Below are 23,327 nucleotides of genomic sequence, written 5' to 3'. Positions count from 1 at the left end.
GTCCAACTCGTGACTGAACACCACCATGTCGACTGTACCACGGTGCTGAGTGCCATATCCAGTCTTTCCTTAAACACCTCCAGGGGCGGTGACTCCACCGTCTCCCTGGGCCGCCCATTCCAATGTCTAATCACTCTGTGAAGAAAGTTCTCCTAATGTCCAGCCTAAACATTCCCTGGTGCAGCTTAACACCACATCCTCTTGTCATGCTGCTGGTTGCCTGGCAGCAGAGCCCGACGCCACCTGGCTTCACTCTCAGGGAGTTTTAGAGAGTGATAAAGCCACCCCCGAGCCTCCTCCAAGCTGAACAACCTCAGCTCCCCCAGAGTACTCGTGCTCCGCACCCCTCCCCAGCCCCGTTCCCTTCCCCGGCCGCCCCTCGCTGCCCGTGGGGGGGCTCGAGGCTCCGCCCTCCCGCCTTTCCCCTCACGCAGCCGCGGGACCCGCGCTGCGCACCGCGCCCGCCCGCCCGCCAGGCGGCGCCACGGCCGCGCCTCCCCCGGTCCCGCCCGGCGCCTCCCGGCCCCGCCCCTCGCCCTCAGCGCCCCCCGCGCGCAGGCGCCGCGCTCAGCTGAGCGGGGGTCACGTGACGGCGCGGCCGAGCGAGCGGGCCCGGCGGGGCCGGGCGGTGCGGGGCGGCGGAGAGGTGCGGGACGGGCACCGGGACAGGGACCGGGGTGCGACAGCGACCGGGGGGTTGCGGGTGGGGGCTGCCAGCCGCCTGTCAGCCGCCTGTCAGCCCGCGGCGTGCCCAGGGATGCGGGGGGCGCGGTGGCCGCCGTGGATGCGCGGGGTTCCGGCAGTGCCGGCGTCCCGCGTGGGTGCTCGGGGCAGCCTGGGCGCGCTGACGGGACTCGGGGTTCCAGGGCATCGGTGGCAGCCCTTGGGCATGGGTGGGTGCTCCGGGTCTGGGGGTCCTGGCCGCTGACATGGGTGCTGGGGGTCCCCGGGGGTGCTGGAGGCTGACATGGGTGTTCCGGGGAGTGCTGGCGATGCCCTGCATGAGGGCTGGCACCTCGTGAGTGTCCTCTCGGAGTGTCCTGGCGTGCCGTGCAGTGTAGGGGGCACAGCCCCCCGTGTGAGGTGCTGGTAAGGATGCTGTGAGGCACTGGCGGGGTGCAGGGAGTCCCACACTCTGCGGGCTTCAGCTGTGCTGCTCTGTGGGGATGCAAGGAGAGCTGGGCAGCTCAGCCTGGCTGGGGTGGGAGCTGTGGAGACTGGTGGGGTTTGTGCCCAGCAGCCTCCCTGTGGGGAGAAGCTGGGTTGTGGGGACCAGGCTGTGCTGTGAAACGTTGGAAGGGTGAATCTGGGGGGTCTCTGGAGCTGTGGGAGCACTGGGTAGCACAGGGTCAAGAGGACTGATGCTGTGACTGGGGGGTGTCGGGCTGGCGTTGGCATGGTGGCCTGGGGAACGGGCTTGTCTGTGACCTCTGTGCAGGCAGGGCAGGGGGATCTGGCAGTGCTGGCTCTCCTTTGTGTCATGCTGAGGTGGGTTACAAGCAGTGCTTTGGAAATTAAGGATTGAACATGCATGATGGGAACCAGCAGTGAGTTTTGCTGTGAAGCTCACTTTTGCAGAAGATTTCCTGATCTGCACACAACTCCAGCTCAGCTGGGGAGAGCTGTCAGGGTCAGCAGCAAATCACATCTTGCTTTTGACTTCTGGCATGGGGCTGTCACTGTAAGGGACAGAGTGCTGTCACTACCCCCCAGCTTTCCTAATAGGATGAAATTGCTCTTGTGTGTAGGTGGCAAAACGCGCACATGAAAGTGGCCAAGGACTTGGGTTTGAAGTGGAAACCAAATGTGGATGTTCTTGTCTTTGCTGTTTCCAATGACAAGGAAGTGGCGAAGTGGCATAGTGGGGTTTTGCTTTGGTTTGAAGTGTTTGTTGTGTGGATGAGACATGTTTTGCAGCTTTTCTCATTGGTTGTGGGAGAGCAGAGTGCTCTCTCCCTGCTGCCACGCAACCTTTAATCCAGACACAAGGCAGGCAAGTCAAGATGAATGCATTTCCCTGGCTCTTCAAAGCAGAAAGCAGACGGGCCTGCTTGAAGGGGAAAAAAAATCCGCAGGGAGCGATCAGGCAGAGTGATGTCACCATGTTGTATTTAACTGCAAGACATTGCTGTGGGTACTTTGGATGCTGTGCAGGCCATCTTTGGGAAGGGTACCCATGCCCGACCCAGCCCTGGACCCCCTCTGCCCACTCTCCTTGCCCTCTGCCAGCTCATGGTGCTTGGCAGAGCCTCCCAGGTCCTTCTCCTGCCCCTTGGGCCGGTCACCGATGACAAATAGCTTCTAACGCTTTCCTTGTGTAAACTCTTGCTGCCGTTCTTCCCGCTCCCTGCCTCGCTGGATCGCCCTGCCTGCGGCGGAGCTGGTTCAGGACATGATTACATGTCCTGGCTGCCAGGGAGGAGGCTGGGCAGGAGTGATGCATGTGCTGCCTTCGGCTCTGGAGTGTCTGCCTGCCAGCATCACTGCTGCTCCAGAGCCTGGTATTCCATGGGACACACTGCTGCTTCCTGCTGCTGCTGTTGCCTGGTGCTGCAGGAAATACAGCACTGCTGTTGTGGTCTGGATAACTGCTCCAGAGCAGCTGGGATCTGGAGCATCCAGAGCAGAGGAAAAACCCTTGCTCCCTGCTACCCTTCTGATCACCAGGCTGGACCCTCCCAGTGGTTGCAGCTCTTGGCTTGTTTTCTATGTAGCAGCCAGGTTTGCAGAGTGGTGTTCTGGGGAATGCCTGGGTGCTCTAGGGGTGAAGCAGCACCCGAGTGGCCTGGGCTGAGCATTCCCTGCACAGCCAGATGTGTTGGTCTGTGCTGAGGCTGCATCTGGTGGGTGCTCGCGTGACTCAGTGGGTGCATGAGGAGCTCTGGCAGGAAACGAGATAGTTTTTTGCAGTAGTGACGTTTCTCTGCTGCTTCCTCTTGCTCCCAGTTCTCCACCAGTGCTGGGGAGTGAGATGAGGAGCACCAGGACTGCTGGGACAGGGATGGTGCACGACAGCCCGGAGGAGCCGTGGGGCAGGGATTGGGTCGCCAGTCTGTGGCACAAGAGCTTTGCACATAATTTCCCTGCCTCTGGTGCTCCTTCCCAGTGGGTGTTTGGGATGCTGGGTGTGGCATGTGTGGGAATTGAACCAGCTGACTGTTTTCCAGATAAAGGCATGAGGTGTGTATCCTTGTTGAGGCTTGTACTGGTGCTCCTGGCTTGCTGGACACTGCTAGAGTTTCTGCTGGAGCAAGAGCTCCAGGCTGTGCAGGTGCCTCATCCTGGGAAGCCCCTTGGTCCCATAGGCACCTCCGTGGCTGTGAAACCTTTAGGGCAGGTGTTTTGCTGTCAGCACATGGTCTCCTCTTTGATGGGAGTATAATAAATTTTTGTAAAAATTCTCCTTAATAAAAAGTCTTCAGTAAGGAAAAAAAAAGGAAAAAAAAGAGAAGTTAGGAAACTTTCCCTTCCCTGGCAAGAGCAAGCTGTTCCCTTGCAGCACACTGTGTGCGAGTTAAAAGCAGTTACACTTTCCTGGCCCATCCAGTTGACAGCCCTAGTCCTGAGTGCCAGAGCTGGGGACACAGTGCCAGCATGTCCCCTCCTGCCCCACTGCCTGTGGTGTCACACTCACCACCCTTAGAGCAGGGGTACACAGCTCCCTTGTTTGACATGAAGTGGGTCACTTCCAGGCTCTGCCTGCAGGATCCTGACCCCGTTCTGGCTGGGTGTGCCCAAAACATGGGCATGAGCCTGAAGGAAGAGCCAGTGGGAATGTGCCATGCACCTTTGACCTTAGGACATGCCAACTTCGTGATTGCTTGGGCAGGAGCATGTGACTGTATAAAAGCCCTGGAGGAGACCTTGCTCTGGCAGTGCGAGCCGGTCTCTCTGCACAATGACTGACCCCAAGGAGCCTGAGAATGGGGCTGTTGAGCTGGGCACCCCTAATGCTGCTGCCCCCACAGGGACCATGTCCACCCGGCGCCTCCGCAGCGAGGACTACAATGACTACAGCTCCACAGACGTCACACCGGAGGGGAGCCCTCCCGAGGGCATGAATGGCTTTGCCCACCCTGAGTCCTACCAGCGCTTTGGGGAGACCAACGGGACAACGTGAGTGATGCTTCCCTCTTTCCTGGGCTGGCCCGGCACCAGGGAGGGTGGAGGAGGTCATGGTGGCTCCCTGCTGGCTTTGCTGGAGGATGCTGGAGCCGTGGTTTTATAGGGAGTTCTCCTGGGGGTGATGAAGGCAGGGCTGTGGTCCTGCATCTGTGGCGTGCTGGCACCAAGCAAGCAGCTGCCCCAGTGTTGCTCTTTGCTCTCCGGTGAAGCTGGGCTTGCTGGCAGTGGGCAGTGATTGGTGCTTTTCCCAGTATTCCCCTGCTTCAGCTTGGTTTGATGGGGAGCTGTGGCAAGCAAACAGCATGCCCATATTCTGAAGATAGGTGGGCATGTTGCAGCCATGTTTTGGGGGTTTCCTTGTGCCCAGGTGTGCAGAGGATGCTGTCTTTTCCTGACAGAGACGGATCCCTTCAGCTCAGAGACTTCCTTGTGCAGCTCCTTGGTGTTGGGCTGTGCTTATACTGGGTTTTGCCATGAAGTTGGTTTTGCAAATGCCGACCCGAAATCTGTTTGTTCGGTCTTTGCCTTCACACCTAGCTCAGTCCCAGCTAGCTGAGCTGGGTTCAGGGTACAGGATTATGACCTCCATGTGCATTCCCTGCTGCAGTTCAGAGCTGCTGTGGACCCTCAACAGGATAAGCTGTGTATGGTCTGGGTGTGGGCTCCTGCTGACAGTCACCTCTGCATCTGCTTTCCCTCAGTTGGTACCAGACCCTGATCCATCTGCTGAAGGGGAATATCGGGACGGGGCTGCTGGGGCTGCCCCTGGCTGTGAAGAATGCCGGCATCCTGGTAAGGCAGCTCAGCCCTGCTGTGCTGGAGCTTGTGGGGCAGAGTGACGCCGGGGCACTGGGCAGCTCACATGGCCAGTGTTGGGGCTGTTGGGGTGTGAGTCCCTGCCCAGACGCCTCTCAGCGTTTGGTGACTTTCACATGTTTGCACCACAAGCTCTGTGGCTTTGTTTTGCTGCTGAGACTGTTCCTGCTGCTCCTGCATTGTTGCTGCCTGGTGTGAAGGAGTTCAGTGTGTGAGCTGCACCTGTGGTTTCCTCTGCTGGGGTCAGGCAGGACGCTGTGTCCAGGCCATGACCTCTTCATCATCTGCATAATAGGCATGTGCAAGATAGTTTGGAAAACAATTCTGGAAGTGCTTTGCTACGCCCAAACTGCCCCAACCTGCTTCTTTTCCATCATTCCTGCCAAGCTCGTGGCTCTGTCGGGTTCCTTGGTCCTGGGGGGGCTGGTTCCTGGGAGCTGCACCAGAGCTCTGGTTCAGCCTCCAGAGGTGTTTGCACTCACCCAGCCCGTGGGGTTCTGTCTGGAAGTAGAAGGTACCGTGCAGCTCTGCCTTTGGCCGTCAGAGTGCAGCCTTCCCCCTCTCTTCCCTGCAGCTGGGTCCTCTGAGCCTGCTGGTGATGGGAGTCGTGGCTGTGCACTGCATGGGCATCCTGGTGAAATGCGCCCATCACTTCTGCAACAGGTAAGGAGCAACTCCCCTTCTCAGCCCTGCAGCTCCTACAGTTCTTCCCTCTTGCCCAAAAAGCCCTGGGGTTTTTCTAAAGCCCCTCAGCAGCAAGTTGCCCATGTCAAAGCCTCAGTTGGGAACTGCTCTTCTTTCTCACAGGAACTGTTTTCCTTTTAATGTCACTATTTGCATTGGGAACTAGCAGACAGGGCTGATCTGATGACCCTTCTCTCTTCTCTGGACAGGTTCCAGAAGCAGTTTCTAGACTATGGAGGTGCCGTGATGTACGGGCTGGAGGCAAGCCCCAGTGCCTGCCTGAGGACACATGCCATCTGGGGAAGGTACTGCTCCCCTGCCCCAGGCAGGGACTTGTCTTTGAGCCCAGCATGTGCTACAGCTGGGACAGAAGAGCCTCTGGTCACTGAGCTGTGTCAGCAGATAAGCACAAGTGACATAAAATGCTATTTGGCTCACCTGCCCTGAGTGCTCAGTGTCCCCCAGAGGTAATGCTGAGGTCTTTGATCCAGTACTGTCCCCAGCCAGATGTGACTTATACTAAAGGAGTGGGATAACTCGGTCTCCACAGCATAACAAAGGGATGAATAGGGTCTTGCAGTGCTGGCCCATCTTGCTAGACATGGAACACATCCAGTGGCTGCTCCCTGCCCTGTGAGTGTCGCACGTTACATCACACAGATCATTGCACATCAGGGGATGGGAACATTCCCCTGTTCCTGTGTCCAGGGAGTGTTGTTTTCCGCTCTGACAATTCAGCAGCAGACTGGAGATGCTAAACTTTTCTCTTGAGGGTGGTCCTGACCCTGTGGAAGTGATGGGGAGACTGGAGAGCTTGAGATCTGTGAGGTTGGGTGGAGAAAAGGTCCTCTCTCCTGATCACAGAGAAGTGAGCTGGGTGTGCTCTGACCTGTACACCCCAACCTTGTGGAGAGCAGCATCTCTGCGCTTTGCAAGTGCAACCCAAAGCAACCCAAGTGCGCTCTTACTTCTGTATGATCTGGCTGACAAATGGTCTTCTTTTGCTTTCCAGGCGTATAGTGGGACTTTTCCTGATCATCACTCAGTTGGGTTTCTGCTGCGTGTACTTTGTCTTTCTGGCGGACAATCTGAAGCAGGTTGGACTTACACCTCCTTCATGAGCAGGGGGGAGGTGAGAGGGTGTGAAGGTGCTTGGGCTGTTCTTAGTTCCTGTGTCCTGTGCCCTGTTCTTCACCAAAGGTCTGGTTTCTGTCGGATATGCTGCTCAGAAAAGTACCACTCCTCTGCCCAGATACTTTGGAGGATCGATTTTCCTGTTCAAACAGAGCAGGTTTTCCTGAGAGTCTCTGTGATTTTGCAGAGGTGCTGGAGCTGTCTGTGTTGCCTAGGAGAAGTGGGGCCATTCCTAGTGAGGGAACAACAGGAAAGGGGTGAAATCAGAGGGACTGTGCCTTTTCTGTCCTGTCCCACTCAGTTAATTGGTTTATTGCTGTTGATGGTAATGTGTGAGTCCCAGGACCTGCTGTGAACCTCTCTTCTCCCTTCCTTGGATCTGTTTGCATTCCAGTTTCTTTCCTCATCCTGTGGCTCTGGAGCTTAATTACATCTTTAGAGAAAGAGTTTCTTCCTGCCAGGCCTCAGGAGGAAATAAACAGAAACCCTGAACCGCTTGGCTGGCTCCTGTTCTGTAAGAAACTGGGAATAATGAGTCCCCATTCCCAGCCTCTGCCAGCTCAGTGCCTTGCAGGCACTGCTCAGCTTTTTTCCCCATGTGCTCTTGCTCTGCTCTTGCAGCAGTGGTCTGGTCACTACCACCATGGCTGTGCCCTTCCCTGATGGCCATCAATTTCAGAGGGGCTTCTGGGGAGCAAGGGGGAGTCCTGCCAGTGTGAGCCTCTTCCTCTGCTCCTGGAGCAGCAGCTGAGGAGATTCCCATTGTGGGGTGGCAGAAGGAGTAAATGGGTTGACACTGGTGATCTGATGCCACCAGCCCTGAGAGCAGGAGGCAGCAGGGTGTGTGCAGGGACCAGGCTGCTGCTGGCTCCCACCCCTGGGAACAGCCCCCTGCTCCACTTCAAGGTGGGCTTCTTTCTCCTCAGCCCCTCACAGCAAAGACTGAAGGCTGCCTCAAGCCTCAAGGGAAATTTGCAAAAACCTGCAAATCCACACCATTTTTTTAGGCCACAGGTGGGAAACCCCTTGGCTTTAGTTTTGGAATTTTTTTGGGTGGGGAGAGGGGAGTGTTGCTTGGTTTTTTTTGTGGTGAGGAACAGCGTGTTAGGTGGGGAGTCATGGTGCAGGTGGTACCTTGGGCGAGGTGCCGCTGTGTTGGGCAGGGCTTTGGTTTGGAAAACGGCTTTGGAGGAAGCCATGAAGAGGCAGGGCAGGCTGGGGCTTGAGCAGCACTGTCCCCATGGGTGCGTGGCCCTGCTCTGCCCTCTCCCACAGAGGATGCTGGTTTACACAGAGTTCTTCAGCCTCTCCTCTGGGGCAGGACTTGCTCTGGAGCAGGTTAAATAAGTTTTCAGGTCGCTCTTTGCTGCAGTGACTGGACAAGACCTGAACCAGCTTAGTCATGGTTGTATTGGTGATTCAGTGAGCCCATGCCCTTGGGAGGGATGGCTCAGCCACCTGGTTCCTGGTTCCTGAGCTATCTCTAGAAGTGAGCACATGGCCTGGAGTGCCTTTGGAATGAAAGACCCAAGGAAAGAATGATTTGTCATGAAGAAAGTGAACTTAGAGGCCAGCAGTAGTTTCCAGATGTCCTTGCACGTGAACGGGGGCGCTGACTGACTGAAGGACTGTGTGACTTAGATAACAACTTGGTGCAACAAGAGGAAAAGGCCCTTTGGAAATAGTACTTAGTGCCTATTTCCTCTCTGCTCAATTGGCCTTCGGGGCTGTGCAAATATGCATCCTGTGCTCTCTGCCCCCTCTGTGCCTGGCTGCTGAGTCCTCCTGCTTGGTAAACATGGGGTCGGGCAGGATTTGCTGTCTTGGCTCAGGTGCCATAGCCAGTCCCACCTCTGCCCCCTGAAAGACAACAGGGATTTGCTTCAGAACTATCTGAAAACATGTGTTGGTATGATTTTAATCAGCTAGCTGTGTTTGAAGTGAGCTCTTGGGGTGCTCTGACCCACCTGGAATGGGCTGCTAAGATCTGTGGCTTTTAGGCCTGTGAGATGGGGTTCACCAGGGCTTTCTGTGCTTCCCCAGGTTGTGTCTGCTGCAAACGGGACCACCAATGACTGCAGCTCGAACAGGACGGTGGTGATGACCCCCACCATGGACTCCCGGCTGTACATGCTTTCCCTCCTGCCTTTCGTGGTGCTGCTCACGTTCATCCAGAACCTCAAGGTCCTGTCCATCTGCTCCATGCTGGCCAATGTGGCCATGCTTGTCAGCCTTGTTGTGATCTACCAGTACATTGTCAGGGTAGGTGTGCACGATTCCCCCTTCTCATTTCTGTGCTGTCCCGTGTTCTTGCAGGTGGAGGGAGCTCGGGGTGTTTGGATGCTGTGGGGTGCTGCTTGCTCCTGTGGGCATGATGGTTCTTTCTGCCCTGCAGGACTTTCCCTGCACTGTGGGGCTTTGACAGGGAGTGATGGGAACAGGCCAGGTCTTCCCCATCCTCCCTGTGTCTGAACTCTGCATGGGCTTTTTTCCAGGACATTCCTGATCCCAGAAACCTGCCTCTAGCAGCAGCCTGGAAGACCTACCCTCTGTTCTTTGGCACTGCGATCTTTGCTTTTGAAGGCATTGGCGTGGTAAGTCTGGGTGTGGGGCAGTGGGACTGCTGCACAGGAGGCTCAGCCGTGCTCGGACTTGCTGCAGCACCTGCTCTGCTTTGCAGCTGCATTTGCAGCTGAACTTCTCAGACAATAGCCCAAACTCTGGATGATGCTGTTAGCTTTAGCTCCAGGCTATCTCCTGGGTCAAACTCTGGTGCTTCCATCTGAGGCTGGAGGAACACGTGCTCCAAACCTCAGGAGGTTGGTTGCTGCTTTAAAGGTGGCTTTATGTGGCAGTAGATCAAGAATCACACCAGCCTCTGCCTTGGGCTCTGCTGGCTGGCCTGCAGATCAGGAATTGTCCTGAGTCTTGTTACCAGGCTGGATCCTGAAGTTGCCTAAATGAGAGGCCAAAAAGTCTGGCATGAAAAGATGTGATCCGTTCCTTCCCACCCTGCTGCGGAGGCACCGAGATCTCCCTTCGGCAGCCGCGTGGCCCCAGCCTGCCCATGCAAATGGGCCTCTCATGCAAGATGCTGTAAATAGACCAACTGTATCCATGAAAAAAGCTGGCTGGGTGGGTGGAGAGCTTAATGATTCCCTAAGATGTTGTGGGTTGTTTCCGGGAGCTCCCTTCAAAGGAGGAAAAAATGTTTTCATCTCTTAATATAAGCTGGCTGTGTAAACATGGGGCTGGAGAGGGCCAAATCCATTACAGGAGGAGTGTTTACTGAATGCTATGCCCTGGGCAGAGGGTTCTTGCCAGCACTGAGGCACAAATGCTCTCCTCCTTGCATGACTTGGAGGTGAAGAAGCAAATAAAAGTTATTCCTGTCCTACCTCCTCACCAGATCTGGCACTGTGTCTCTTCTTGAAATCAACACCACCCAAGGACAGTTATAAAAATGTTTGCTGAGGGCCTATTTTTAGTGTTAGCATTATAGAGGTCAGAGACTTACCTCTGTCCTTCCTCTTTTTATTGTCCTGCCTGGTTGAAATCTGACCAGACAAACTTGATAGCAGAGGAGAGTGTCTTGGTCTTTCCAGGATTTGCTGGGGAAAATAGGACAGTGTAAAATAATGGGCATGGCTGTGCTGTTTTGGAGTGCAGAGTGTAATGCACCCAAGGTATTGGGTGGTTGGTATTGCCCCAAGACCCAGCACTGGGAACAGCTCCTGCCAAGGGCAGGGAGCAGGTCCCATTCTTAAGGCAAGCTCATGGGTGACCTGCTGGAGACTTCCTGTGCTGAGCCTGAAGGTCTCCAATGGGAGCACAGAAACTTGATCTCCAGTACAGTTTTTTTTTCAGCTGGATTTTCCAGGCTCCATGTGTGACTATCCCATCCCCTGGCATGGTGGGATGTGCTTGGCCATGGGGCTGCCCCTCCAGCTTTTTGGGCCTGAGGAGTATAGAGGAATGGGCAACCTGCTGCTCTGTCATCTTCCTCCTCCTCCTCGTCTTCTCCCAGGTGCTGCCTCTGGAAAACAAGATGAAGAACCCCCGGCAGTTCCCAGTCATCCTCTATGTGGGGATGACCACTGTCACCATCCTGTACATCAGCCTGAGCGTCCTGGGGTACCTGCGCTTCGGGGCAGACATTCAGGCCAGCATAACACTCAACCTGCCCAACTGCTGGTGAGTCCCTGTGGGGAGTTGAAGGACTGGGGGGTCCCAGACAGGGAGGTGGGAGAGGGGGTGGCAGGGGACTCCTTGAGAGAACTAATCTGGGTGAGCATGAAGATAGCCATATTTGCCAAACTTCAAGGAGTGAGACTAGGGTTGTCTGATGTATAGGCTAGAAGAGGCTCGTTGCTGTGGTGTCTGAGCCTGGTCTTGGAGCTCAGGCTGCTTCATTGGGGTCCCTGGTGGTCCCTGCCTGGGTTGGTGCAACTCCTGCCTTTTTCTTGGAGCCTTGTGGCATCTTTTTGGCTCTCAGCAGTGCTCTGGCTGGCAGATGTTGAAGACAACCCCCGTGCAGCCGTACCAGAACATCACTGAATTGTGCGAAACCTGCTTCTCTTCCTCAAATGTAGCACATGAAAAACAAATCCAAAGCTGGGAGCTCCCAGAGGGAGTGAGATGTGATGTCTCCATGTGTAGGTTGTGCTCCTTGTTTGCAGCTCTGGAGCTCAAACTCCCACTTCTTGGATCCACATTGTGCCTGGATGTGGCTCATTTCGAGCCAATGCTTTGCCTGTGAGCACTGGTGCCATGAGGATACCCCTTCCTTCCATGGGGGCTGAGCTCTGCAGCAGCCTCCCAGACCTGTCTGTCCTCTGGGATCTGGTGAAGCCTCTTGAGATGCTCCAGTTGCTGTCTGGAGCCCTGTGGCCTGACCCCATGCCTGCCTGCTTGGAGGTGTTGTTGCTCCTCTTGCCAGGGCTGGTGGCTGCTGCAGCAGCTGCCTAAGCTGTGTGCTGCTCTGTCCTGGGGGATGGGTGTCATGGCTCCGTATTCATCCCACAGGAGAAATGCAAGCAGTTCTCTTTGATGGTCTCTGCTGGCTTGAAATCCTGCAAGAGACCAGAGTGAGAACTGGAGCTGGGCGTGCCTGTCCTCCTCCCCTGCCCATCCTCTCTGCTGCTAGTAGCACCCAGCACCATGCAGTGTGACTCACTGTCTCACTGTTGGAGTAAATTTGGGCAGGACTCAAGTTTTGAATCACTGGGGCTTCCACATGCTGCCCTTGTAGAGCTGCACAGCTGGGCCTCTGGAGACAGCAAAGATTTGATGAAAATAGAGCCTGGTTTTGCTTTAATTATTGCTGTGTGGGTTTCTTTTCAGTTTGAGTGCATGGATGTTCATTCATGCTGGGTCTGTGTAGTGACTGCTCTGCTGGATGTTGGTGTTGGTGTGGTAGAAGATCCTGCTGCTGCCGAGAGCCTTGTCTTGTCCCCTGCAGGGGCTTGGAGCTCTGCCAGGTCCCTGCTCTCAATGAGGAGGGATGGGGCTGGTGGAAAGATGTGCCTGTGTTGTAGGGAGGTCTCAATCCCACTGTGCCGAGCACAGGAGGTGTGATCTCTTCTGCTCAGTAAACTGAAGTACAGTGTGGAGGGGGTGAGATGCTGCTACTTCTGAAGGTGGAAAGCAGGTCATTTCCAGGTTTGGGCTCTGCGTGCCACAGCCTGCAATGGCATCTGCTGACCTGAAATGCTGCAAAGGGGCTTCTGCAGGGAATCTCAGCTCTGTTTGCCCTGAAGAATGACATACCTTTAGAACAGGTCCTTAGAATGGGATTATTGTGACCTGCTAGGCTACAGAGAGAAGAGTGCAAATGCATGTTTCTAGGAGTATCCACACCTTCTGTCTTTTCTTAAAGTAAACTACTTTTCTGAAGGTAGCCATAGGGTTTTTTGGGTAGTGAGAAGAGAACAGCCCTTTGGAATCAGCACCTGGGGAAACCTGGGCATGTGGCAGGGCTCCTGCTGGCAGCTGCAGGGAAGGTGTGCTGTGGTCCTTGTCACTTGAGAGGGACACGCAGGACACCTTGATGTTTGTGCACGTCGCCTCTGGGCAGAGCATTCAGTGGATGTTGGACTTACCTCAAGTAAGGGCTGTGATAGTTGAGATAAAATCTTGACTACTGCTCCTGTGCATTAAACCACAGGTGTTGGGTAAAGACTTGCTCTTGAAATGAGTGTCTTGCCCATCCTGCCTCGCCCGCAGGTTTTCTTTCTGGCAGTAAAAGGCTGGGCTGCAGGAGCTGGTCATAAAGGCTGTGGGTGAGAAGTCATGGGGTTTGCCTGCAACCTGGGAGACAAGGCAAGGATTGTGGTGGAGGTGCTGCAGCCTTCCTTGTCTGTAGCCATTGCCTGGAGGTCTCTGGAGCAGATTTGGTGAACATCTTGGGAATCATTGAGTTATAGGGTGACTAAGGACTTTCCCAATTTCATTTCTCTGAAACCACAGCTTCCTCAAATGAGGAGTGTGTCAGTTCCCAGTGCCCAGGTCTAACCACAGTGTCCAAAATACTGTGCTGCTGTGCAGAAATCCTCCTTGCCTCCTCGGAAGGGTTGCCTCACTGCACCATCTGAAGGGTGAAGAAATGCTATAGTGAGGGGGAAGCTGTTGGGTTGCATGTGGCCGGTTGAAGGTAGGTAATGACAGAGCTTACGGTCCCAGGAGGGTATTTCACTTCTTGCAGCCTTTTGGGATTGCCTGGCATGGCAATCTGGATTGAAGCAGGCGTTGCTGCGGTTGGCAGAGTGCCTCTCCAAGGCCCTGCATGGGCCCCTGTTTTCTGTGGATCAAGGGTAATGCTTGAATTCTTCCTCTTCTTGGAATTTAAAATGCCCTTTGATCTTGTTGTCCTGGTTCCTGACCTGTGCAGGACAGGTACACAGCCTTCTGTATTTTTTTTTTTTTAGTAACAGCTATTAATCATGAATTGCCCTGGAGCACTTCATGGTTTTTATAGAATCACTTGCTTGGGAATACAGTGATAAGATATGCCAGTCAGTGGCTCAAGGCTCCTGTGCGCACGTGTGGCTGCATGGGTGCACTCTGGACTCTGGAGATAACTTTGCGTTCAGTTTGCCTGTGGAACCTCAGGGTGATTTAGGTTAGAGAGGACACCATGCGATCACTGGGTCCTCTCACCTGCTCATAGCAGGGCCAGCTTAAATGTTGAATATCGGTAAGGACAGTGGTTCCCAACCAATCCAGGCTCTTCTTCTGGCCCTTAATCATCCTTTGGAGATGCAGCTCTGTCCTACTGCACCTGGTTCTTCTGCTGTGACGCTCCAAGAAGAGCCTGTTACTCTCTCCTCCATGCCCTCCTGTTAGGCAGCTGAAGACATTAATAACATCCCCTTCTAACCTTTTCATCATGCTGAATGAGCCCAGAGCTCATTTTGTAAATCATGCTCCAGCCCCAACCATCTTAGTAGCCTGCACTCAACTTGCTCTGGTAGGTGTAGTGGTTTGGTCCAAAATACTCATTACTATTTACCTTCTGTGAGATAAGAATTAGGAGAAAAGCAAAGCAGGCACCAAACTTGAAAGAATATAAAGAAGTTTATTAACAGACCTAAAAGAGGGAAAAAGGAAAAATAAAATCATACCACACCTTCAGAACTCTTCTGCTCCCCCTACCTTCCTCCCTTCTCCCACTGACAATGTAAAAAGACAACCCTTGAGATGTTCAGTCTGTTTACCACTTCCATAATAACCTTGTTCAGTCCATTTAGGAAGAGGAGTCTCTCTTGCCCATGCTATGAAAACATTATCACAATGAGACAGCCGCCCGGGTTGGTTCTCTGCTCGCATGTGAGTCCCTTCCCCCAACTTGCAGCTTTTCCCACAACTGCTTTCGAGGGTCCAATCTTGAATTACTGGGGTACAGTTTTAAGGTTGAGCCGTTCGGAAACAAAAGTTCTCTTTACCCATCTCTGGGAGCATTTCATCTCTAAGAACAGAGGCCCTTCTCCTTCCCTGGGAGCAAAGGGTCCTCCTCATCTTTGTCTCTAGGACTATCTCTGGGAGCATCTCTAGGAACAGAGGTCTTCCCCTTTCCATGTGGAGTAAGAGTCCTCATCGCTTCCATCTCTCCCTGTTCAAACTTCTCATCAAATTACAGCTGCTTCAGCATCTGCCTATCTCAGTGCAGGTGCTTTTGCTCACAAGTACAAGTTGAACGCTCCACCCCCCCATGCCTTCATGAGATTACAACGGGTACTCTGATACATCATAGCTTTACAACAGAATTTCAGCTTTAAGCATCTCCTCTTTCTCCTCCCTCAGGTTTTCAGCTCTTCACAGCACTAAAAGGGTTAATCTCACCTCGGCCTTGCAGCTGGAATTTCCCTTATCGCTGTTGCTCACATGATCTTTGCTGGACAGCGGTGCAGCTTTCGGCTGAATCTTGGCCGCACTGGAGAGGGGGAGCTGGGCCGCTCTGGCTGCCCACAGCAGGGCTGTGGGGGGGTTCTGTGGGTGGAACAGGGCCCATTGGCTCCAGGATGGCCGTGGCCCGGCCTGGCCTGGCCCGAGCAGGGCCTGGGCTGGGCCCACCAACCCCCACATGGGGACCTGCAGCCACCTGTGCCAGCGCTGGAAACGAGACAGAGCCTCTGCCCGGGGTTTGTCTATTCTTAAGTGTGGACCACAGAGGCGGTCACGATTTTAAGTGGCTCAATGAATTGTCCATATTCAAACTGGCCAGCTGATAGGTTCTGTCAGGTCACAGAGGAGCTGTAAGAACCCCTTTGCAAGAACATCACTTCAGAGGCTATGCTTTGCTAACCCATCACATAGGTCAGTGTCCTGTCGTGGGAGTATCAGTACTGGACACAATACTCAAGATGCACAAGCCCTAAACAAGAAAGTAATCCCATAATCCCTATCCTTAACCTCCTGGCTATGCTTTTGCTAAGAGCCTGATTTGTGATTGACCTTAGTCACTGCAGGGTCCTGCCACTGGCTCGTGTTCAGTCTGCCGCCCACCAAGAGCCCCAGGTCCTGTTCTCCTGGCCCCACCCCTTCCCATGCATGGGATTTTGTTTTTGCACTTGAGCTTTGCCTATGGCATCATGTTGTTGCTCCAAGCTGTGTCAGCCATTTCCTCCAATTTGATCTTGCTTGGAATTTTCTGAGAATGTGTTCTGGGTCACTGAAAACTCATCCAGGTCACTGATGAGGATATTTCCATGATTGCCCCTTGGCAAATCCCTGCTGGCACTCCCTACTGTTCAGTATGTGCCTGGAAATGGAAGCCAGGAGAACTTAACCCATACTCTTCTGGGGATTGAGGTGAGGCTGATTAGCCTGTAGCTTCCCTCATCCTTCTTGAAGGTGGATATTATTCTCCTCCTGAGGCAGCAGGACCTCTTCTGAGCACCCTGCTCTTTTGAAGATGATAAGGTGGCTTCAGGCTGCTGTTGGCCACAACCTTGAATACATGTGGTCTGGTCCCATAGACTTGTGTAACATTCCATTCACTTAGGTGATCCCTAACTCTGTCTGTGGGAAATGTTTGATTCTGCCATAATCTGCCACTAGCGTTCAAAGTTGTCTTGCATGGGAATGCTTGGATTTCTCTGATTTGAGGCTGTCATAGCAGATGGATGCTGAGACACAGCGTACAGAAGGGCACAGGCCCAAAAAAGGTAGAGGGAAGGCAGGAGCCAGATACATTCCTCAGCTTGGATTCACCCCATATTTACCCAAGTGGTATGGCCAGGACCCACGTTTCCTGCTTGGTTATCATGTCTTGAGTTGGGGAAGGGTTAGGACCATATGTGAGGTAACCAGATGTTACTTCTCTTTTGGAGAGGCTTTTTCTGCTGCTGGGAAGCTGAGGGCAGAGGTGGGGCTGGGAGGTGCCTTGTGGTCACCTGTGACTGGCTCTCTCCTGCAGCCACACTGCATTGCTGCAGGATCTGGGACATGGTGAGATCTGACTTGGGGTGAGCCCGAGGTGCTGTTTGCAGCCTTCTGCACTCTGCCTTCCTTCTGCTCAGCCCAAACTGCTCTTTTAACTGTCTTCCCCCCAAACATGTATTATGCAGCATTCCAAAAATAGCTGGTCTTTTTTGTTTGATGGAGGAGGCTGAGTTGCCTGTTCATGTTGCTTTGCTTTTGGAACATTGTGATATTCACTTTGCATGGAAGCCCAGAGTTATCCCAGCAATGCCATCCTCTTCCCCCTCCTCAGAAGCCAAGCAGTAGCTGGAATGTGTAATCATGGCTGCAGCTGATACGTGTCTTTGCTGTCTCTTGCTCAAGAAAGGTCTTTGTGAATTAAATGCATCACCCCTGATTTTCTAAGAGAGTGCTCAGGAGCGGAGACCACTGACTCACAGAAGTCTTTGCAGAGCATTCTCCTTCTGCTTTCTGCTGTTGATGTTGCAGGGGCTGGAGCAAGAGCCTGTCTCACTGTGTCCTTGTCTTTTGCAGGCTGTACCAAGCTGTCAAGCTGCTCTTCTCCTTTGGGATTTTCTTCACCTATGCCGTGCAGTTCTACGTGCCTGCCGAGATCATCATCCCTCCCCTCGTGGCCCGGGTGTCAGAGCGCTGGGGCTGGCTGGTCAACCTGCTCCTCAGGATGGCCCTGGTCTGTGTGACCTGTGAGTACAAACCACCTTGTCTGACTTCCCTATAATGCTGTGGCACCTCCTTCCCACTGAGCCTTCACCGCTCGCCCCAGCACCTCTGGCCCTGCTGCTCAAGCCCTCACAGCTGGCAGTCCCTGGGCCTGGCTAATGCAAGCCAGCAGGTCAAGGTGGCCTCCAAGGAGCAGCAGCCGTGGTCCTCTGCCCCCTCTGTATGGGACCAGTCTTCTCAGTGGAGTAGTAAACTGCATCGTTTAGAAGTGGCAGATCCCCATGGAGCCTCAGGCCTGGGATTCTCCTGATGGCAATTCTGTGAGACATTGAGTCCCACCAGGGTTTGCATGAAACAGCCAGCACAGGGTTCAGTGCCAGGGCAGCCCAGAGCAGAGGCTGTTTTCCGTAGGCAGTGTGCAGCCAGGCTCCTCGTGCCTGTGTGATGGGGACACGACTGCCGAGGAGTCACTGACCGTGAGGGATGGGGTGTTCCTGTGCCCATGCACTCATTGCAGCATGGAGCACAGCAGGAGACAACTGACAGGGGTAGGTGACCCAGAACCAGAGCCCTGGCATGCTGCAGTGCAGAGTGTGCAGGGCAGGTGTGCCTGGAGCAGCCCCACAGGGTCCCTTCCCTTCATGGTGTGTGGTGCCTGTAGTGAGGTTCTGGTGGAACAGGCTCCTGGCTCAAGCCTGGTGGACCTTTGGGAAAGGTGTGGAGGAAATTAGGTGGTATCTGATTTTGGCTGGCTTTGATTCCTGAGGACTAAATGCTTGCTGTTGTCAGCAGAGCTGAGACGCTTGACTGAGCTCCCCGGCGTCCCCTGCTGAAATGGAGCTTTGCTCCATGGCTTGATGCTGCTGATGCACCAGAGCTGAGCATCAGGGACCTGGCCACGTGTCCCAGCTGGCTTTGGTTTGGGTTTGAGAGGAGCATGGTGCTCACTCAGGGGTGGTGGAGCAGGCTGGGAGCAGGGTGCTGCTGTTTCTGGGCTCTCACTAATGATGGGCCAGAAGCGCTGCATTAACAGAGGTGGGCAAGGCCCATCTCCTCTGTGCTGAGTTCCTGAAGCCTTCATGTCCTCAGAGGGTGCAGGGATGAAATCCTGCCATGCTGGGCAATGTGCTCTGGTCACCCTGGTGCTGTAGGTGGACTGGGAGCCTGCTTGTGGGGTTGGGGCCTCTCCTGGAGGGTATTGGGCTGTGCCAAGCTAGGGAAGTGAAGGTTTGGAGAGATGGGATGGCTTTAGGCATCATCAGTGGCTGTATCCTCCTATTTGGGAGTAGGGAGGCAGCAGAGGTGTTGGGGGAAGGATGCTGGTTCCTTTGTACCTCCTCCCCTCACCCTTCCATGTAAGGGATCTCTGTGGCTGCTGCTGAGGATAAAAGCAATTAGGGGGGTTGCATGAATATTCATTGGATGACTGTGTGGCCGCACAACAAGCCCCCACCAGAGCTTTAGCTCCAAAGAGAGGATGCAATCTGGTGTATGGGTGTCTTTCAAGCTTAGACTTCAAAACCAGCACACATAAAACCCTTTGAATTAATACCTGCAGAAATCAGACTGTTTCCCCGGAGGCTGAGGACTGCAGCTGGTGCTTCAAATCTCTTATTTTAGAGGGAAGTTAATAATTTTGTTTACTTTTGAGTCCAAAGAGCAGTGTGGAGTGGGCTGAAGATGCTGTTGGAGGGGAGCTGCTCTGCTCTCCACACAGGCTGCTGGAGCAGGGATGCTGCTTGCAGCTGGTACCTGGCAGAGCACTCCTTCGGCTCTGTGCAGGGCTGAGCACCAGGATAAACTGGCACAGGACCTTTGTTGCTGTTTCCCTTGGTGAAGGGATGGTTTATCTCTAGGCTTATCCAGATGACAGCAGTGCTGCAGTGGTGGCACAGTCAGTCTCCCAAGCCTTCCTTCTCCTGCAGTTCCATGGGTGATCTTTGGCTCAGGGAGGCTCCAACAGCCTCTCTTGCCTGTAGCTGATAGCCAGGGAGAGAACAAATCCCTCCAGTAAGGAGCCCTGAGATGTCCCTTCTCCACAGAGGAGGGACCTGCCGTGGTTCTAGGTGTCTCCTGTTTCCAAGCAGAGCTTTCAAAGCAATAAACCAATTTATTTCTCTTGGTCACTGGTTAAGCACTGGAGCTTAGCACTGCTTTGCTTGCAGAGGGTTCTCTTGTGTTGTGCAGAGCTCTGGTGACATCCCTCTATCCTCCCCTGGCGCCGTGCAGGAGGAGGGGGAGCAGGAATATCCCGGAGCTTGCACTGCTAAACTCAAGCTGTCAGGAGTCTCCCAAGGGGATTTTCCTTGGCTGCAGTTTTCACCTAACAAATGTTCTCCCTCGGGCTGTGCCGTGGGCGTGCTGCTGCTGGAGCAGCTCTAAACACATGCAAACCACACGGATTGATTTGGGTTTGGGGGGAGATGCCTTTTTCTTCCCGTCTCCTGCTTTTATGGGGTTTCTGAGGCTTCATGGCTCCCCAGGTGTGGGGAGCAGGAGTGCTGGCTCGCACAGGGGCGGTCGGGAAGGCTGGCAGCCAGCGGCACCCATCCTGCTCAGCCCTGGAGCTCGATCTGGTGGTGCCCAGGGCGACAAAAAGGCTTGTTAATTCAAACAGCTTAATTGCTTCTTCGGGAGGAACTGCCGGAAAAACATGCAGCCTTGTCTTCTGTCAGGGAGGCGGGCAGAGGTGTGACTCAGCCAGCGGCATCCCTGGGTGGGGTTTTGCTTGCTTGGACACAGGGAGGAGCGTCCTGCAGTCTGGGACGTGGCAGCACTGATGTCGTGTCCGTTCCTTCTCCAGGCGTGCTGGCCATCCTCATCCCGCGCCTGGACCTCGTCATCTCCCTGGTGGGCTCCGTCAGCAGCAGCGCCCTGGCTCTCATCTTCCCCCCACTGCTGGAGATTGCCACCTACTACTCCGAGGGCATGCACCCCCTCGTCATCGCCAAGGACATCGCCATCAGCCTCTTCGGCTTCGTGGGCTTCGTGGTGGGCACCTACGAGGCGCTGGTGGAGCTGGTGGCACCCGCGGCCACCGTGGTGAACGCCACCACTGTCCTGGTGCAGTGACAGTCCCCCCGCCCCGCCGGCCCCGCCGGCTGCCGAGCTGGGGGTGCACGGACACTGGGCACTGCTCTGCTGGGAACGCCCTCCCCTCTCCTCTTGGGAGGCGTGGTGGGTTTGGTCTGGGAGAGGATGGGGCTGCCTGCTATCACGGCTGCCCGGCAGCAGAATCCTGCCCTGGGCTGTGTCTGGAAGGTGGGATCCAGGCTGGGGCAGTGCCTTCCCTGGGGGCTCTTAGGGCAGGTGGTTGTAAATAGTCACTTTGAGAGGTGAGGAATCCCAGGGATGTAGATTTTATTTTATTATTTTTATTTTTTTAAATCCCCACCTTTCCATATTTCCCCTGTCCCTTCAGTCAGGGCAGGGAACAGGGACTACTCTTTTTTGTGCCAGTTTGATTTTTTTTTTTTTTTCCCTGAGCACTTTATTTTTACAGCAACAGACAAACCTCAGCTCAGGTTAAAGAGCATGGAGCTGCTTCCTCACCCCAGCCTTGTGGGGAGGGTGGGCAGAGCCTGAGGTGAGGAGCATCCCAGGGCCCACAGCTCTGGATCCCCAGCCATGAGCATTGGCTCCTGCAGTGCTCCAGCTCTGTTTCCAGCTACCTTGAGCAGGAAGTCTGAGCAGGCCCTGGAGCTGGGCACTGGGCACGGCACCTCCCTGGCCTGCGAGGGTTTGCTGAGCCCTGGCCCACGCTTTCAGTAGTGACACTCATTTATCCCCATCCAGCGCACAACTCAGTGCTTGGCTTTCAGAAGCTTTATGGAACCCCAGGCGTTTGGGGAGCAAGCAGGCTCTGCCATAAGGAGGGGCTGAGCTGGTCCCCTTTGGGTGGGACAGGGTGTCCCCTGCGGTCACCACAAGCTGCCCACGCGCCACAAGAATACATCACCTTGTTTACAGTGCCTGAGCTGGCCCCGGCACGCTCCGCCTGCGTCTGCAGGCCGATACTGAATGTCAAATCACACACAAAAACTCCATGATATTTCTTCATTTAACCCTTTCTCTCCTGGTTCCACTTCCTCTGCATCCTCTGCCTCCACCCAGCTCCTCTCCTCCTGTAGGATGCAGCTCCCTAGCACTTCTCCCTGTGCTCCTGTTGCTTCTTTTGTCGTGGCTGGTGCATGCCTGGTGGGGACAGTCCCACGGCACTACTGCTTTCCTTCCTCTGAGAACCCAGCTTCCTCCCTAGAGAATTTCCTTGCCTTTCTGCTGGATTTCTACTTTTTTTAAGACAAGGGAGCAAATGCATCCTCCACAGGATAGGCCGAACTCCTGCCTACTGACACAGCATCTCCCAAATGCCATCTCTCTGTGGAGAGCCTTCATCCCTCATCCCACTGCAGCCGTGTCTCCCTGGGGGTGGGCAAAGGCTGCTGGTGGTGGGAAAGGAGGGTGAGTACAGCACCAGTGGGCTGCGTTCCCGTCTTTGGTGGAGGCAGAGGTTTGTGGTTATTTTTGGTGTTTGATGGGGCTCTGGGAGGAGAGGGCTGTGTGGAGCAGTGTCCCTGCAGCCTGGCTCTCCCTCGGTGGTGCTTGTGTCTGCACTGTGTCCACTTTGCTGGCAGTTCTGGGTGCCCCATGCTGGTACGTGGCCAGGTGTGGGGTGGGTCTGTGTCACGTCACTGCCCCTTTCCAGCCCCTCACCTGCTCCCTGCATCTCTTGGGGTTCACCTCATCTCCTCCAAGGCTGTGCTGGGGAAGGTTTTGGCATGACCAGCATTGCTTGGTCAGGAGCAGAGCAAAGCTTTAACTCAAATCCTCCCTCTGGAGGGCACCATGGGGATAGAGAGGAAGCACCCAGGGCTGGGAAGGGGCTCCAGGGCATGACACAGGCGGGAGAAGTGCAATATTCGGGTCCATCTCTGTGTACTGACCCCAGCGTGGCCCTTGGGGTTGGGTTTGAGTCAGAATTTCACCCTCAGCAGAGGAGGGAGTGCTGTGACGAGCAAGGGATGTCTGATGCTTCCTGTTGCCCTGCTAGTAGTGCACTCCAAGAAAGCTGGCCACATTTTAGGGACAGCTGTGTGCCAAGGCATGTCCCCAGCCTGGCACTGGGCATCAGTGGGTTTGCTGATCAGGCTCTTGGCATCCAAACTCACTTTGCAAGCAGCAGTGAAGACCTAGTTTCCAAGGGGACTGGGATATCACAGAAGCATTAAATGGGTTTTGCAGCTCTTCCCTTTTGTTGGGGTGAGCAGGGGTGTTTGAAGATGGGGTGCTGGTGGCACACATGGTGTGGGGCCTCTGCTGAGCCAGGGGGAGCTGGTGCAGGACCCGATGGACACGAAAACTTGACACTTGTATATTGTAGGCTGCTCAGTAACCAAGAAACTTGTCTGTGTAAATATAGCGATGGTCACGTCCATGTCTCGTGCCTATGGATATTGTCAGTGTACAGCACGGGTGCTGCCCAGTGGGAGGGCTGCTACTGCACCTGAATCATGTATCTTACTTTAATCAATAAATATGATCTATTTTTTATGTGTAAAGGCTTTGGGGTGTGAAGTGTGGGTTTCTCTTCCAAAAGAAGTGAGAGCAGGAGATGTGGAGCCCAGCAGGCAGCCAGGATCCCACCCTGTGCTGTTCCCACCCCCACCCACACAGCACACACGATTTTTCCTCCTAGTGAGGGTTTCAAATAAAAGTGTTCCAGCTTTGCTGCTCGGAAAAGTTAATTTTTCTTCCGACCTCATTTATGCAAGTAGGTTGTGGGCAGAGCTTATGGGCTTGTAGGGCTGGGCTTTTCTCTACCCCACCAAAGCTGTGCCTTGGTTTCTCATCTCCCTATTTATGCCAAAAGTGGGGCTGCAGCTGAAAGAAGAGCCTGGCATGTGAAAAAAAGATGGGGGATGCTGAGCTGCTGCTGATCCGCCCAAGACATCAAAGGAGCAAAAGTC

At 54.4% G+C, this 23,327-nt stretch overlaps 1 protein-coding gene across 2 annotated transcripts; it reads left to right on the top strand.

Annotated features, from left to right (window-relative positions):
• The first annotated feature begins 596 nt into the window (after positions 1-596).
• Positions 597-23,105, top strand: LOC104689565 (proton-coupled amino acid transporter 1-like). Of its 2 annotated transcripts, none has more exons than XM_039559383.1 (11): positions 597-646; positions 3,969-4,116; positions 4,827-4,917; positions 5,516-5,604; positions 5,835-5,930; positions 6,638-6,722; positions 8,803-9,021; positions 9,255-9,353; positions 10,787-10,953; positions 17,215-17,384; positions 20,165-23,105. In XM_039559383.1, exons 2-11 carry the CDS (start codon positions 3,974-3,976, stop codon positions 20,431-20,433), a joined length of 1,428 nt encoding a protein of 475 aa, XP_039415317.1. In that variant the 5' UTR covers positions 597-646; positions 3,969-3,973; the 3' UTR covers positions 20,434-23,105. The 2 variants fall into 2 exon arrangements, with proteins under 2 accessions (XP_039415317.1, XP_039415318.1); XM_039559384.1 differs by having other exon boundaries at positions 605-646; positions 6,638-6,757.
• The last annotated feature ends 222 nt before the right edge of the window (positions 23,106-23,327 follow it).

The sequence above is a fragment of the Corvus cornix genome, chromosome 13 (assembly GCF_000738735.6).
Source record: "Corvus cornix cornix isolate S_Up_H32 chromosome 13, ASM73873v5, whole genome shotgun sequence".
Taxonomy (NCBI): Eukaryota; Metazoa; Chordata; class Aves; order Passeriformes; family Corvidae; genus Corvus; species Corvus cornix.
This window is presented reverse-complemented; position numbering and strand designations above follow the sequence as displayed.

What these genes read in the sequence shown, in the direction of transcription:
- LOC104689565 (XM_039559383.1), top strand. Translation starts at nt 3,974, where the DNA reads ATGTCCACCCGGCGCCTCCGCAGCGAGGACTACAATGACTACAGCTCC. An exon ending in TGAAGAATGCCGGCATCCTG is followed by an intron (nt 4,918 to 5,515) that starts GTAAGGCAGCTC and finishes TCTTCCCTGCAG; the next exon opens with CTGGGTCCTCTGAGCCTGCT. An exon ending in CTTTTGAAGGCATTGGCGTG is followed by an intron (nt 9,354 to 10,786) that starts GTAAGTCTGGGT and finishes GTCTTCTCCCAG; the next exon opens with GTGCTGCCTCTGGAAAACAA.